The following is a 13,142-nucleotide window of genomic DNA, read 5'->3' on the forward strand; positions in this document are numbered from 1 at the left end:
TGATTTTAAAATGTCATTCATATTTGTAATACCTAAATAATATTGTTGTATATATCACAAACTATTACAGTCTAAACAGCTATTATAATTTTCGAATCTATTCGTAACAATTTGATAAAATTCAAACTCGTTGGAATTGAGTCTTATAAATACACTTGCACACGGACTTAACAATGATGTAGGACAGTGGTCGGCAAACTGCGGCCCAAATACGGCCCGCGAACAGATCTTTTATAGCCCTCGAACGACAACAGGACAGACTGTTTCGTTTCGACAAATCATCTGATATATCCAAAATAGCATATTGTGTAATAGAGGAATTATAATGAATAAAGCGGATTTCCCACGAAAACGAAACTTAAAGTTGACAATACTACGCGTCAACAACGACACAGTACATTTTCTTGGGAGCAATACAAATATTGAGCACATTCATCTCTGGTGATGAGATGAGTTTATATTAGTAGCGCTATACAGTTCAAATTATGGCCTTTCGCGGAGTGAATGAAATTTCGGGATAGCATTTCTTAAGACTTATTCAATACATACAAGAGCACTGCTGAGCGCAAAATAACTCATCAAATTATCTACCGCAAATTGACTACCGTACAATAATTCAAGATGATCGCGTTTTCACTGTCGTCGACACCAACAAATGCATCTTACGTGACTTTAGTAGTAAGTTTTTGTTTCAGCGGTAAACAATTAAAACTTTGTAGTGCTTCATAGTTTATATGAAGCTATTTTTTCGAAGTTGTTTCGAAATGATTTGTTCGTCTTCTCACCACACATACTAGCTATCGAAATATTTCGTCATTGTAAGAGGTTCTTATAACGCTGATTGTGCAATAGCGTGGAATGGTTGATACAAAATACTTGTCTATGTTGTGGGGGTAATACAGAGGGAGATTATCTTGAATAGAAGACGTCAGGTAATACGTATCATGTTCCCAATAATTAAGATTATGTTAGAATGACTAAAAAATACTAGATTACAATATATTGGAACATACATGTAAGTTTTAATAACCAGACGAATCTATATTATCTTTTTGTTATGTCACAATGAATGAATTAGTTGCTTGAATGGTCACGAATACGACGTAGTTGCACATGACTAGGCATCGTTAGAGATGAGTGGCGCGGAAAGTCGATTTTTATTTCAAGTAGATATCACACAAAATGCGCTTTCGTTAATATTTAGAGTGCATTTTTCGATGATACAGGTGGTAACTAACAGCGTCATTTATAATAAAAAGTATTGTTTTAGGTATGTGGGTACATCACCCCCCAACGTCGGTTCTATAAAATATAGCAGTGTATCTGAATTTATCATTACCCTAGCAGGTTTATGTGCAAATACTATTTACCACACATTGTGTAAATATGACTTCGTTTTGTGTAATACGACATATATTATGGCTTGCGTAATATGACATTCAATGCGTAGTTTGCGTAATATCACGCATGTTGAATGTCCGTCCTGAATGTCCATTATGTTTGTTTTCTAGGCGAAACTCGAGACCGCAATATTTTACAGCAAACATAATTTAGGTACGCCAAGTACTAACAAAAACCACGCCCAACGTATCTGATATATATATCATCAAATCATACTTGAGCAAGCAATAAAACAGATAAAAACCTCTTCACTATTGTCTTGTAAAGCGTAACTTGTTATTTCAGCAGTGAAATTTTAGGTATAGGCTCGTGTCGTTTCAGAGGGATCAGATTATTTTTGCACACCAGCTGAGCGGACACGACGAGTTGTTGAACACTGTACAGATTGTACGAATACAAGAATGGGAAAGTTCAGTCGAAATGTGGAAACACTCGTTTATAGGTTAGTAAAATTAATCTATTTTTTGTACGAAATACTCATATTGGCTTGGTTACAGGAATAACGTTTGAATTTAAAACTTGCCTATATTAGGAATAACCTTCCCAGTGAGCGCCAAGTCAAGCAAGACGATTTAGTCAGCCTGCCCTGGCCTAGTGTCTTCGTATATTTTTAGTCGCTGAAAGCGAAAGTTTCAAGCTATAGTATAGTCGTTCAACAAATTAACAACGATTCTCGTGGTCTTTATATATAGAAGTACGCAGTGGTGGAATTCAGTCGGTTCGCACCGGTTCTATAGAACCGTCTCACCGAATTTTATGAGATCAGCGAACCGGTTAGTATTACTGGTTACTGTCAATGTTCTGTTTGTAACAATGTTCTAACTTCGAATTCTAGGAAAATTCATAAGATTTTCTGATCACAATTTTGTCCTGGAGTCTGCAGAATTTTTCTTGTTACAGTCGGAAAATTTTTCAGTCGAGCTTGCTATTGTCGAATGACGCGGATTTGAATAGACCCTTTCTCCGATTTCACACTTAGAAGTTAGTATGCGTTAATCGACCGTTCAATGTTATAATTTCGCAATATTGGTAGCGGAGGAATTACCCCAAATCATTGCAGTAAATAAAGCACGTGGTTGTTGAGTAATTTCTCGCAAAAATAAAAATAGGATTTTGTTGTTTTTGATTAGCTCGGGAAGAATGTTGCGTAGCGAAATATAATGGTAAATTTAGGCGTCTCGTGATTTTTTGTTTTCACTGATACGTAAATTCCAAGCACACAATTTAGGCGTGTCAGTTAATGGGTGAATCGGTCTGTTAAACGTGTTTTGATTCATATTTTATGATGATGCCAATTCCGTGAGGTTTCCCCAGTTTTTAGGAAAATAGTTGGTAATCTGCGACTGAGACTAATTAACAGATTATATATATAATTTATTTAAATAGCGAACCAGAATAATAAATTGCTTTACAAAATGGGTTATTAGTACCAGATAAGCAAAACGTATCCATCGATAAAGGACCTAAAGACACTAAGTGTCTTTTGATAGAAAGCAACCATGGTTCACTGGTTACCGCACGTTCAGTCCGGCGATGCTTTAGTATGTTGTCTCTCAAAATGGCACCATTTAGCCCATTCATTTTATATAAATATAGCAGACAATTAAACGGGATTCAAACAAAAAATCGTCATCGAATGAAGTTTGCACAACACTTGGGAAAACTGAGGATTAACTAAATTTATTTTAACTGGCTATTTAAGCTCTTGTTAACATTTCAGAGCTTTTGGATTGGGTATATATATTGTAACTGTTGTATCTAATGCGCTACTTCCCGTATTCTTGATTGGGTTGAAAAAATTACGAAGTTAATTGCAAAAGAGAATTTCAAACACCATATGAACATTCATATTTTGATTACTCCAACTAGAGATAATATATTGCTATCTCAAGCATAGAGAACAAGAGAGCAATGCTCAAATATATGAACACGAAAGTCACAAAAAAGTAGTTCAGGTATCAGATCTTTTACAGTAGTTTATCGGTACGAAGACTTTCCGTAGTCTTCCTTCGACTTCGCCTGACCACAATATCGCAGCGAACGCGGAACCGCCACAAGTTGCGCAATTTTCAATTTTGATGACTTCATCACAATAATTCATATTGAAATATGAATCTCATAAAGCCCATAGATATTTATGAAATAAATAAAAGTGATAGACTTCTAGTGACAACAAAAATCTCTAACCCTTGAAAATTTCAAAGCACAATTTCACAACAACATGAAAAACGAGAAAATCGGTCGGAGACCGAAGACTTATCGATCGAAACTGCGGTTTCGATTCATGACTCTATAGTGGCACCACGTGTCCCATCACTAATTAATTAATAACTCGCTAATTATACAACATAATTCATACAAAATCAAAAGGTCGAGATATGATGGATGCACATGCAAAATTTGGAGCAGATTCAACCTCGCCTTCTCGAGATATCGCGTTCATCTAACAGACAAACAAACAGACATACAGACAGACAAATACCTATCAACATACTTACCGATCCTAAGATCGATAAGTAATAATACCCATGACAACATAATAAGAACAAAGCGATTTCTAGGTTCATTTCGTGTCCAATAAATAGACTATTGCGGTCCTAATTGCTCGTAATTCTTATTCACTAATAATTATCCATTATTGCTTTGATTTTGTTCAGATTCATCATCAGTTTAGTGGTGGGATTCTTTGCTGGCTCGTATTTAATAACTCATTCGGACAGTCATGCTGCCAATCAAAAGCTCCGTCAGATATCATGCATCAGCAAATTATTCCCAGTTGCCTCGCCAAAATCACCTTATGTGGATGAAGATAAAACGAAAAAGACGGAATTAAATGTCACGCGAGGAGTGCTGTACATTGGTATGCATTGGGAATATTGATATTATTAATTTAAATTTTTGTGGTTGTCTTGTCGGGAGTGCATCGACTTAGAAAGAATATTTGGCGCTCTCCAGAAGTTTGTTCGCCTACTTTACATCAAGTTGTGTACAGGGACTGACTACTACAGACACAGACAGTCCCTGAACTCGTATAGAACTAAAATAAGGAAAATCGAAATAAAAATATGGCCTAACCTGGTACACACACTACGGGATACCGATTTTCTTACACAACCCAGGCTTTTCAGGTGCTAATTGTAACATGAGAGCCGCTAATGAAAATGTTAAATTTCATCATAAAAATACTTATATAAAGTAATCTATCATTTTATCCAATTAGTTTGGTTTTGCCAGGTTGTTATCTTTCCTCGTTCAGAATAAATATGAAATATTATTCTGTTGACGCAACCCGCCATTGAAAGCGAAATCATTCTTTATTGATGAAGCAGAAACAAGTGGTTCTCAAAAGGTCATCGAGTACATTTTCGAAAACTTCGAAAACCGCATCATATTTTGGGGTTTACTCAGTCAACATTTGGCTGTAGAAAATCAAAATTGTACATTGTGTTTTCCGTTTGTATAAATTATGTTGCATATAATTTTTTATCCATTCGTATAAAGACGTATAAGTTAACGGAATGTGTGGAAAGTTGGGAAGTGTTGGGATTAACTTTACCTCAATAAGTTCTAAACACCACAAAATCATGTTCCAAAACCGAACCGTGTTTTGCATGCTTATGCCGATTTTATTATTTAATTCAGGTATAATGTCAACAGCAAGAAACCGTAATTCTAGGGTTGTTGCAATCATGAACACGTGGGCAAAAAATCAGAATATAAAATTGGAGATTTTTTCGGACAACAACGGTACAATCGGTAAAGGTTCTGGGCGAACCACGACATTAAAGAATGGGGCTAATATTATTCAGCTTCCCGGAGTACCCGACAACTCGTATCCACCCCAGAAGAAAAGTTTTTCAATGTTGAAATTTATTCATGACAATTATTTAGAAAAGTGAGTGAATACTGTATTGTACATTATACCTTGAAATGTTGGAGAAACTGTGTTTTGAGCTGAGGATTTGCGTGAGTGGATTCGTGTCAGTTTAAAGTTATTATTGGATAATATTGAAAGAAAGCTCATAAAATTTAACAATTTTTCTCGACGAGTTTGTTAAGGAACTTACAAAGGTTATACGTACACTCACTCACTTAGTAGTAAATGATATTCGTCACCGAAAACGTTACAGCCGAGCACTGAAATGCTAACAGCTTAATAAGTTATTGGGATGATGCTCGATATTGAATATACGTATATGAGTGAATATGCCATTCTGGTTTTACTATAAAATATTACAAATGCTAAGCTTATTCGATTGATTCTGAATGCATTGCCGATTACAAAACGGTTTCCAGTCGACGTTTCAGCACTAAAATAATAAACTTGAATTCTCCAGAAATATTTAAATGTATTCAAATAGTTACTTTACTTTCTATTAGAATCAATACCTTTTGTCTTCGAATCCAGGTTTGATTGGTTTTTACGAGCTGATGATGACACGTACCTAAAAGTTGACAAACTGATAAAATTAGTTTCTCGTATTGATCCTAATAAGCCCTTTGTTGTGGGAAGAGCAGGGTATGGAAAACATGCAGAAGACTATTTGAAGCCAGGAGAAAATTATTGCATGGTAATTATGAAGATATTTGCCAATGTAAATTATTATAATCACCAAAAGATATTTGAGTAACCAATAATTAAATCGATTTCATGTATTTGTAAATCTCATTTTTTAATTTCTAGTTATTCAGTGATGGTTCATTTCCTTGTGCACGCCTATTTTGAATTAGTGCTGTAACGGGATTGATATATTCGAATTCGAGTCTAGTCATTTGTTTAGAACTTTAGATAACTCGAATGAATAAAAAAAGTATCTCGATTTTCCCAGACAATATAATTACAGGGTTGAGCAAATTCTAAATATTTATTGCATGGCATGGCTTAGGGTGGTACCGGCGTATTTCTATCACGGGAAATGTTGAGAAGAATCGGTCCCAATCTATCAGCCTGTCTGAAGGAAATGTACACAAAACATGAAGATGTGGAATTAGGACGATGTATACGAAAAATCACTGGCATGAAATGCACAGAATCATGGGAGACAACTCACTTATTTTATCAAAATTATGATAGCAGTGGCACGTACGGTTCAAATATTGACAAGATTAATCCTAGGAAAAGAGGTATTAAGTCATTTTATTGATACATCTTTTTTAAAACAAGGACGTAAAAAATTATGTAAATGACCTATCATTCAAGCGACTCAGGAAAAGTGTTCACTGAATGCACTAATTCTTGTATAATAATAACTTTGTGCATAAATCAATTATATTATTATAAATATAAGAATTTGAAAGTTTAGTATCAAAATGACTCCCGTTTGGCTATATTTTAAACTACTTATTGGTCTTGTGCTATCGATTGGGTTTCTGCGGCATTAGTTCATCTTCTATGATTTTGTGCCGGAGCAAAAAAGCAAGGATGCTGTGGCAAGAGGGAAGATAACTATCCTATAAGTGATTCAAGAGTCTTGCTGCACACTAGCACATCTTTAATTTCTGTACAGAAATAAATTTATGCAGTGTGAAGTAAGACTCTTGAATCACTTAGGATACTTACTATTATGGTTACAATTTCTGCGCTTTCATGAAATTTATATATTTCCACGACAATGCACGCTTTTTATATTTACAGCTTCTGCAGCTACATTCCATTCAAACAAGGATCCCAAATATCAATACAAACTTCACATTGATGTATTAAGTGACAAATTGAACCAGTATTTGACAAAGATAAGCAATTCTGAGCAAGAAATAAATAGCATGTCATTGCTACTGATCGGCAGAAATTTTGACATTAAGGTACATACTTTCAGTCATGTACGGGACTTTGATTAAACACGGTTTGCGAATGTTGCAACTTATTGAAATGAAGAAATAATTCGCATGTAATTTCTCAACGTGTAACAAACAAGCAAAACTTCGAAGAAAAGAAACTTTAAGATGGAAATATTTAACCTCTAAAAAAATATTATTCTTATTCAAGGCGATTTTATCAATTTATCATAACTTGGGTGAGTTGAAATCAAAAGACTAACAAAACTAATTTACTTGTATTTCAACATATCGTACATACTTCCTTGGGAGACAATAACACAAATTAATTTTTTTGTTATATATATAAAATGCTATGTGATAAAAAACATGAAACCTACGAGGACTACAATATGCAAGGCAAAAATTAAAATAAAACATATTGGTAAAACATTTCAAAATAGATTGTCGCAAGAAAGAAATAGGTACAAAACAAAATACTGAAATTGTGGACGTACTTTTACAGATTCGGTTTCCTAGGCCCTTTTGCATATTCAGATATGATTGTATTTGTCGCAATTAATATGATATGTATACACTGTATTATTTCAGCATGTCCAAAAAATAAACTATGGAATTATGACTGATGTTAGTTGGTCACAATTTCGGATCGTACGAAAACTGAAGCTTCTGATAATCGTCATGTTAATAAGCTATTAATATTGCCAATATAACAATTTTATCGAATATTCTAGTTATTAATTCTTTTCTATTTATTATATTCACACAGGGTTGGAACTCACACTATGGGTGCAAATGGGATTACATGTCACGACACAGTTTGTATTCAAGTGCTTGGCCATCTGGCGGGGGAGTTCTCACTGCTTCAAAACTGACTGCTGTAAATAATGTATTCGAGACTTTACCGGAGCTAAGAAACAAATTTGGGTTGCTAATGACTGCACACATTCACGAAATTACCGTACTGCACTCACGGTATATTGCGAACCCTCTGACATCATTTGATATGATATCTACCCTTAAGGTAATCGTGTCGATCCACAAGAAGAAAATTACAATGTATATGAATAATATTCATTACCGGAGAACTTTTGCTAACCTGGCGACGTTTTTTAAGGAACAAATCCCCCTCGATATTCAAAATCTAAGATTTAAAATATCAGATAAAAATCGCTTGATTATGAATCCCATATCTCCGTTGTCGGAACGCGTAAACTTCATTATGGCTCTGAGTGGCCGTCCACAAAATCTAGTTCGTTTCTTACAAAATTATAAAGATGTTTTCTTGTCAAAAGATGAGCGTGTTAGTCTAACAGTTGTTTATTTCCCAGAAATCTTCCATACAAATTATAATCGTACAGAAGGACCAGTAAATATGGACGATAAAACGGCCCCGATGATGGACGAAACATCAGAATTCGTACTACAAAATCTGAAGCATGCTGGAAAAGAATTTCCAGGAGCTGAATTCAATTTCATAAAAGTTACTGGTGGCCTTGCATTTTCAAGAGGAGCTGGATTGCAAATTGGAGCCAAAAGGATGCAACACGACGATACAAACGATGAACTTCTTTTCTTTTGTGACGTGGATTTGCTTTTTTCACGAGGAATATTAAATCATATTCGTCGAAGTACAATTCGGGGAAAGCAGGTTTACTACCCCACATTTTTTAGCCAATATGATCCCAATATAGTTTACGCAAATCAAAAACCCCCGAAGTCACATTTTTTCATTGAGGAAATTGCTGGATTCTGGAGAACTTTCAGTTACGGCATGGTGTCAATCTACAAAACTGATTTTGAAAAAACAGGAGGATTTGATCTTTCAATAGAAGGATGGGGATTAGAAGACCTGAGATTTGTAAGTAGTTATCTATATTATTCGCTCTTAACCAGACTTTGTATGAGTGAAGCGCCTAATAAGTTTCAAATAACAGTTTATTTTTATTCGAAATTGGGTGTCCAATTGCTTATGGGTTTTACCGTTTGAGCGAAGGGAGTAATTTGATATTTTAAACTATCATATCTGGCGTGTGAAACATGTTTAATCAATTAACACAGCAGAGTGAGATTTTTCTGTTTCTCAACAGAATATTCTGAATTAATTTGTTCATTCATTTCAGTGCACCGCAGTCATTGAAAAAGCTGGATTTGCAGTATTCAAGAGCAATGAACCTTCTATGATCCATGTGTATCACGACAAAAACTGCCCTGAAGAACTTAGCAAAAAGCAATACCAGGATTGTCTGAATTCACGTGCACAACATTATGGACCTAAAAGTTATTTGTATAATGTGTGGCAAGGCAAATTGGAACACGAAGAAGGCGAATACGACCATAATGTAAATATTATTTCAAAAGGAGAAGTTCAACAAGCAAAAAATCCTAGCAGCAAATTTGAATCATAATATATATATATATTATAAATATTTCCTGGCATGCTCAAAAAGCAATTCACTTTCACATATTTTGTACATTCATGGTCGCGATATCAACCAAGTGAATAGTGACCATTCTTCAAAAGAATAAAGAACGAGCTGCATAAACCTTCTGTATGCTGGCCTGGTCTTCTTTCGTCCACGAATCCACGTGATGTAAACTAAATTTTTCTTACAGGAAACTCATTTCTAAACTCATAACGCTTGACAAAGTATAGAGGTTACCTAGGTTACAGATCTAGTTCAGTCAGACCTTGGTTTATTTCATCCCATACAAGAAGATAGCTGTCAGTCGGTTACCGCACATGTGCTTCAATGTTTTGAATCCTCGGCACAACACAAATTCAGATTTAAACTTTTTTGTAACCATCGAAATCTTTTGATATTTTTGAAAATGACCGGACTTTTCGTACAAATCGAGGAGAAAAGTCGTAGAGTTTTTAATGTTTAACCTTTACGAAATTATATTTTTGTTTGCATATTTCCAGCTTCATTCAATAAGTATATTTATTTTTGATACATCTTTATGCTACTTGGCTTTAATGGAAAGTTTTTACATACGAAAAGATCTTTGTACTTGTTTTGGGATAGAAACAAATATATGTATATTACAACATTAGATCATTCCGGTAGTTCAACGTGTTATAGGAAAATGACAGTTAAATTGTTTAATAACTTTCATGTTTGACTCACACGACAGCCTACATTCATTTCATAAACAGCTTTCCGCTTCCGACAAATACATTTAAAGACAAATCTCAAATCCCGACTATTTCTGTAACAAAAAAATCAGATTCTGATTAGGCCCGTTAGATATTGTTTTTGATTAAAAAGACAAATTTTAAGTTTCTGTTCCTAAACAACGTAAAAACATAATTTATTTGAGTTTCTTACTAAACGCATCGGAAAGATACTCATTTTGCTTCACAATGAATGAATTTAATCGCCAATTTCAAATTTATAAAATACAAACAAAAAGATTTTTATAGTATCGTGGTGAACAACGGCAAAAAAGTCTTACAGGAAAGACAATGATTTGTGTTGATAAAAACTTACTTCAGTTAAATAGTTCTGTATGTTAGAATCCAGTTGTGCTGAAGATCTACCTCCTATCCACTTCCGTCTGCACATGCATATTAATACAACATAAAATTGAAGGGTAATTTAGTTGTGGAGAATTTCGCAATTCAAATTATTGGGTCTGGCCTACTTCTTACGGAGCGTGAATTAGGACTTCTTCTTTTTCTTACTCATTATGTTCGCCGACAAAAATAACCTCAGTGGTCGATGGAAAAGTTAAAATACGAAATACGAAAGTTGCATGGATTAAACAACTTTAACCGGGCTGCAGATGTACAAACATCAATACCAATCCAATACTTCATACTTAACTGAATAAATCTTCATCTACCAGCATTTCCTCCAGCAGATGCTGTTGCCAACAATTCCAGAATTTGTGATGGAATTCAACGCCCAATCAATTGTAGGCCTAATATTAATCTAACTGCATTAGTAAACTGTTAAAACATAAAATTGCCAGCAAGGGAACGAGAAGCCTGCAAAGGAAGTCAGGTCATTTATTAATTGCCGAAACGACGAATAATTGGAAGACTATTCAAAATGTAAATTTGAAATGCGCTTACAGCAAATGTTCGTTTCTCTTAAGTGAAATATAAGAAGACAATACAATGGCACTGGCGGAATCATAAAACTTGGTAAATAAATTGTTGTAAATAAATTAAATTACCTTATTATTCCTTGATCTCCTCCCCTTACCTACACTTCCGGTTTTAAAAAACAAATCATGGAACCCGTTGGTATATGAAAAAAAACATTAAGCAAATAATATCACCTGTACTATATTCGGAACATCTCTGCACGACCGCATCTTGTCGGGTTCTTATTTCAGAAACGATGGAATGGTACAAACTTCTTTGCGCAGCCATATTCTCCCCGGGGTCTTCGATTCAGCACAAATACGCTATTTTTCAATACCAGTCTAGTGTTATATTATGGTCTAACTGAAACTCCTAATTTAATGAATATTTATTTATTTAACCGTAGTTTTTGTTCCGCTCCAGCAGTTTTTTGATGTCAACATTCGCAGTTTGTTTATATCCAGTCGGTTCGCATAAACACTATCTGAAATATATAACATAGCTAACATGAAATATATAGGCTGGAAACGCTAACACAAGCTGAAAGCCCTAATCGGGCAATTTGTAGTTATTGAATTCATTCAAATTGTGAATATGAATACATAGTATCTTACTTGTTCTGACTCGAATATTTTCTTGTTCTCCATCGCCTTTATTTGTTTACCATCGTCTTTGGTTCAACAATTACACACCAAGAATTATTTAGTACTATTCTAAGGCCTAACTGCAGAAATGAGTTGATCGCTAATAATCACTGCAGATTCCGATTCAGATTCGCCTCACTCATTTCAGAACTTGTAATCTCAATTCCATTTTGTAGATATTTGAATGAATGATTGCAGGCATAGGTTTAGCGTAACTGCATTAGTATAGCTACAAAAGTCTTAAACATGTCTGTGAGGTAATACAAAGTTTGATTATAAGAGGATTAGCGACACAAAGATGCACATAAACAATTAAACTTAGAAAATTCACAAATACAAAATCAGTGCTCACCTGACGGCGTCAAATTTGAAAAAACCGCCTGAGCGCAGACAAATTTTGACGTGGCAAGAAAAAAGTGTAGGTATAATAAAGAAATAAAGCGGGTGAAGAAGACCGCAAAATGAAGATGCTTTTTCATTCGTTATTAGGAATCACATGTCTAGGTGACGTAAGAAAATAGCCAAACAACAAAAAAATGATGGAACATGCTGTTTGTCGCATTAACCTTTTACCACTACAGCCATATAATAATCAAGATAAATTTTATTCTAGACAATATTTATTATGATATTCAGTCATCTGACCAAACGATTATAGGAGTAGATCGAAAATTCAACATAGCATCTTGCTATGCCACTACTATTGTATTTAAACACTACAAAGTAATAAAATAACACGGACGATACCTCAAATTTTTGGGACATGTTTATCTACACTGGGATGCAAGCTTTGAAACTTAATGCCGATTTTTTCGCATTTGAGTGCTAGATTGTCTAACTCGCAGTTTACTTCTGAAATTCGTATAAATATATTGGAAGCGACAATGAAAAAGCTTTAACGAAAGCAATAGATCACGGCTTTCCCCTTGCTAATAGATTTCTGTGTACAAAACATCTAGGCAGGGGTTCTCAATTTGGGGTTCGCGAACCCCCAGGGGTTCACGAGAAGATTTCTAGGGGTACTTGGATGAGAGTCGAGTTTTTGTATGTTGCTGTTTTTTTTTAATATCCTTTATTAATACCATGGGAAAATGCGTGCCCAATGAAATTAGACGCCAATTGAAACGTAGATTTTACCTGATCTTGCATTGTTGTGATTGTGATGCAACAATGTGAAATTCAAAACTGCGTACAAACTGTGAAATCTCTAAAGACAGCGTGCTGCG

General features: G+C 34.7%; 1 protein-coding gene across 1 annotated transcript; it reads left to right on the forward strand.

Moving 5' to 3' along the window:
* Positions 1-215: 215 nt before the first annotated feature.
* Positions 216-10,538, forward strand: LOC120348074 (chondroitin sulfate synthase 1-like). Its single transcript, XM_039418189.2, has 8 exons — positions 216-1,843; positions 4,059-4,261; positions 5,044-5,296; positions 5,810-5,972; positions 6,288-6,525; positions 7,037-7,203; positions 7,946-9,037; positions 9,300-10,538. The coding sequence occupies exons 1-8, from the start codon at positions 1,803-1,805 to the stop codon at positions 9,582-9,584; spliced, it is 2,442 nt and encodes an 813-aa protein (XP_039274123.2). The 5' UTR covers positions 216-1,802; the 3' UTR covers positions 9,585-10,538.
* The last annotated feature ends 2,604 nt before the right edge of the window (positions 10,539-13,142 follow it).

Source organism: Styela clava, chromosome 11 (genome assembly GCF_964204865.1).
Source record: "Styela clava chromosome 11, kaStyClav1.hap1.2, whole genome shotgun sequence".
NCBI classification, from domain to species: domain Eukaryota; kingdom Metazoa; phylum Chordata; class Ascidiacea; order Stolidobranchia; family Styelidae; genus Styela; species Styela clava.

Coding starts and splice junctions, on each gene's coding strand:
- LOC120348074 (XM_039418189.2), top strand. CDS start 1,803: ATGGGAAAGTTCAGTCGAAATGTGGAAACACTCGTTTATAG. Junction 5,973..6,287: donor CAGGAGAAAATTATTGCATG/GTAATTATGAAG, acceptor GGCATGGCTTAG/GGTGGTACCGGCGTATTTCT. Junction 7,204..7,945: donor GCAGAAATTTTGACATTAAG/GTACATACTTTC, acceptor ATATTCACACAG/GGTTGGAACTCACACTATGG.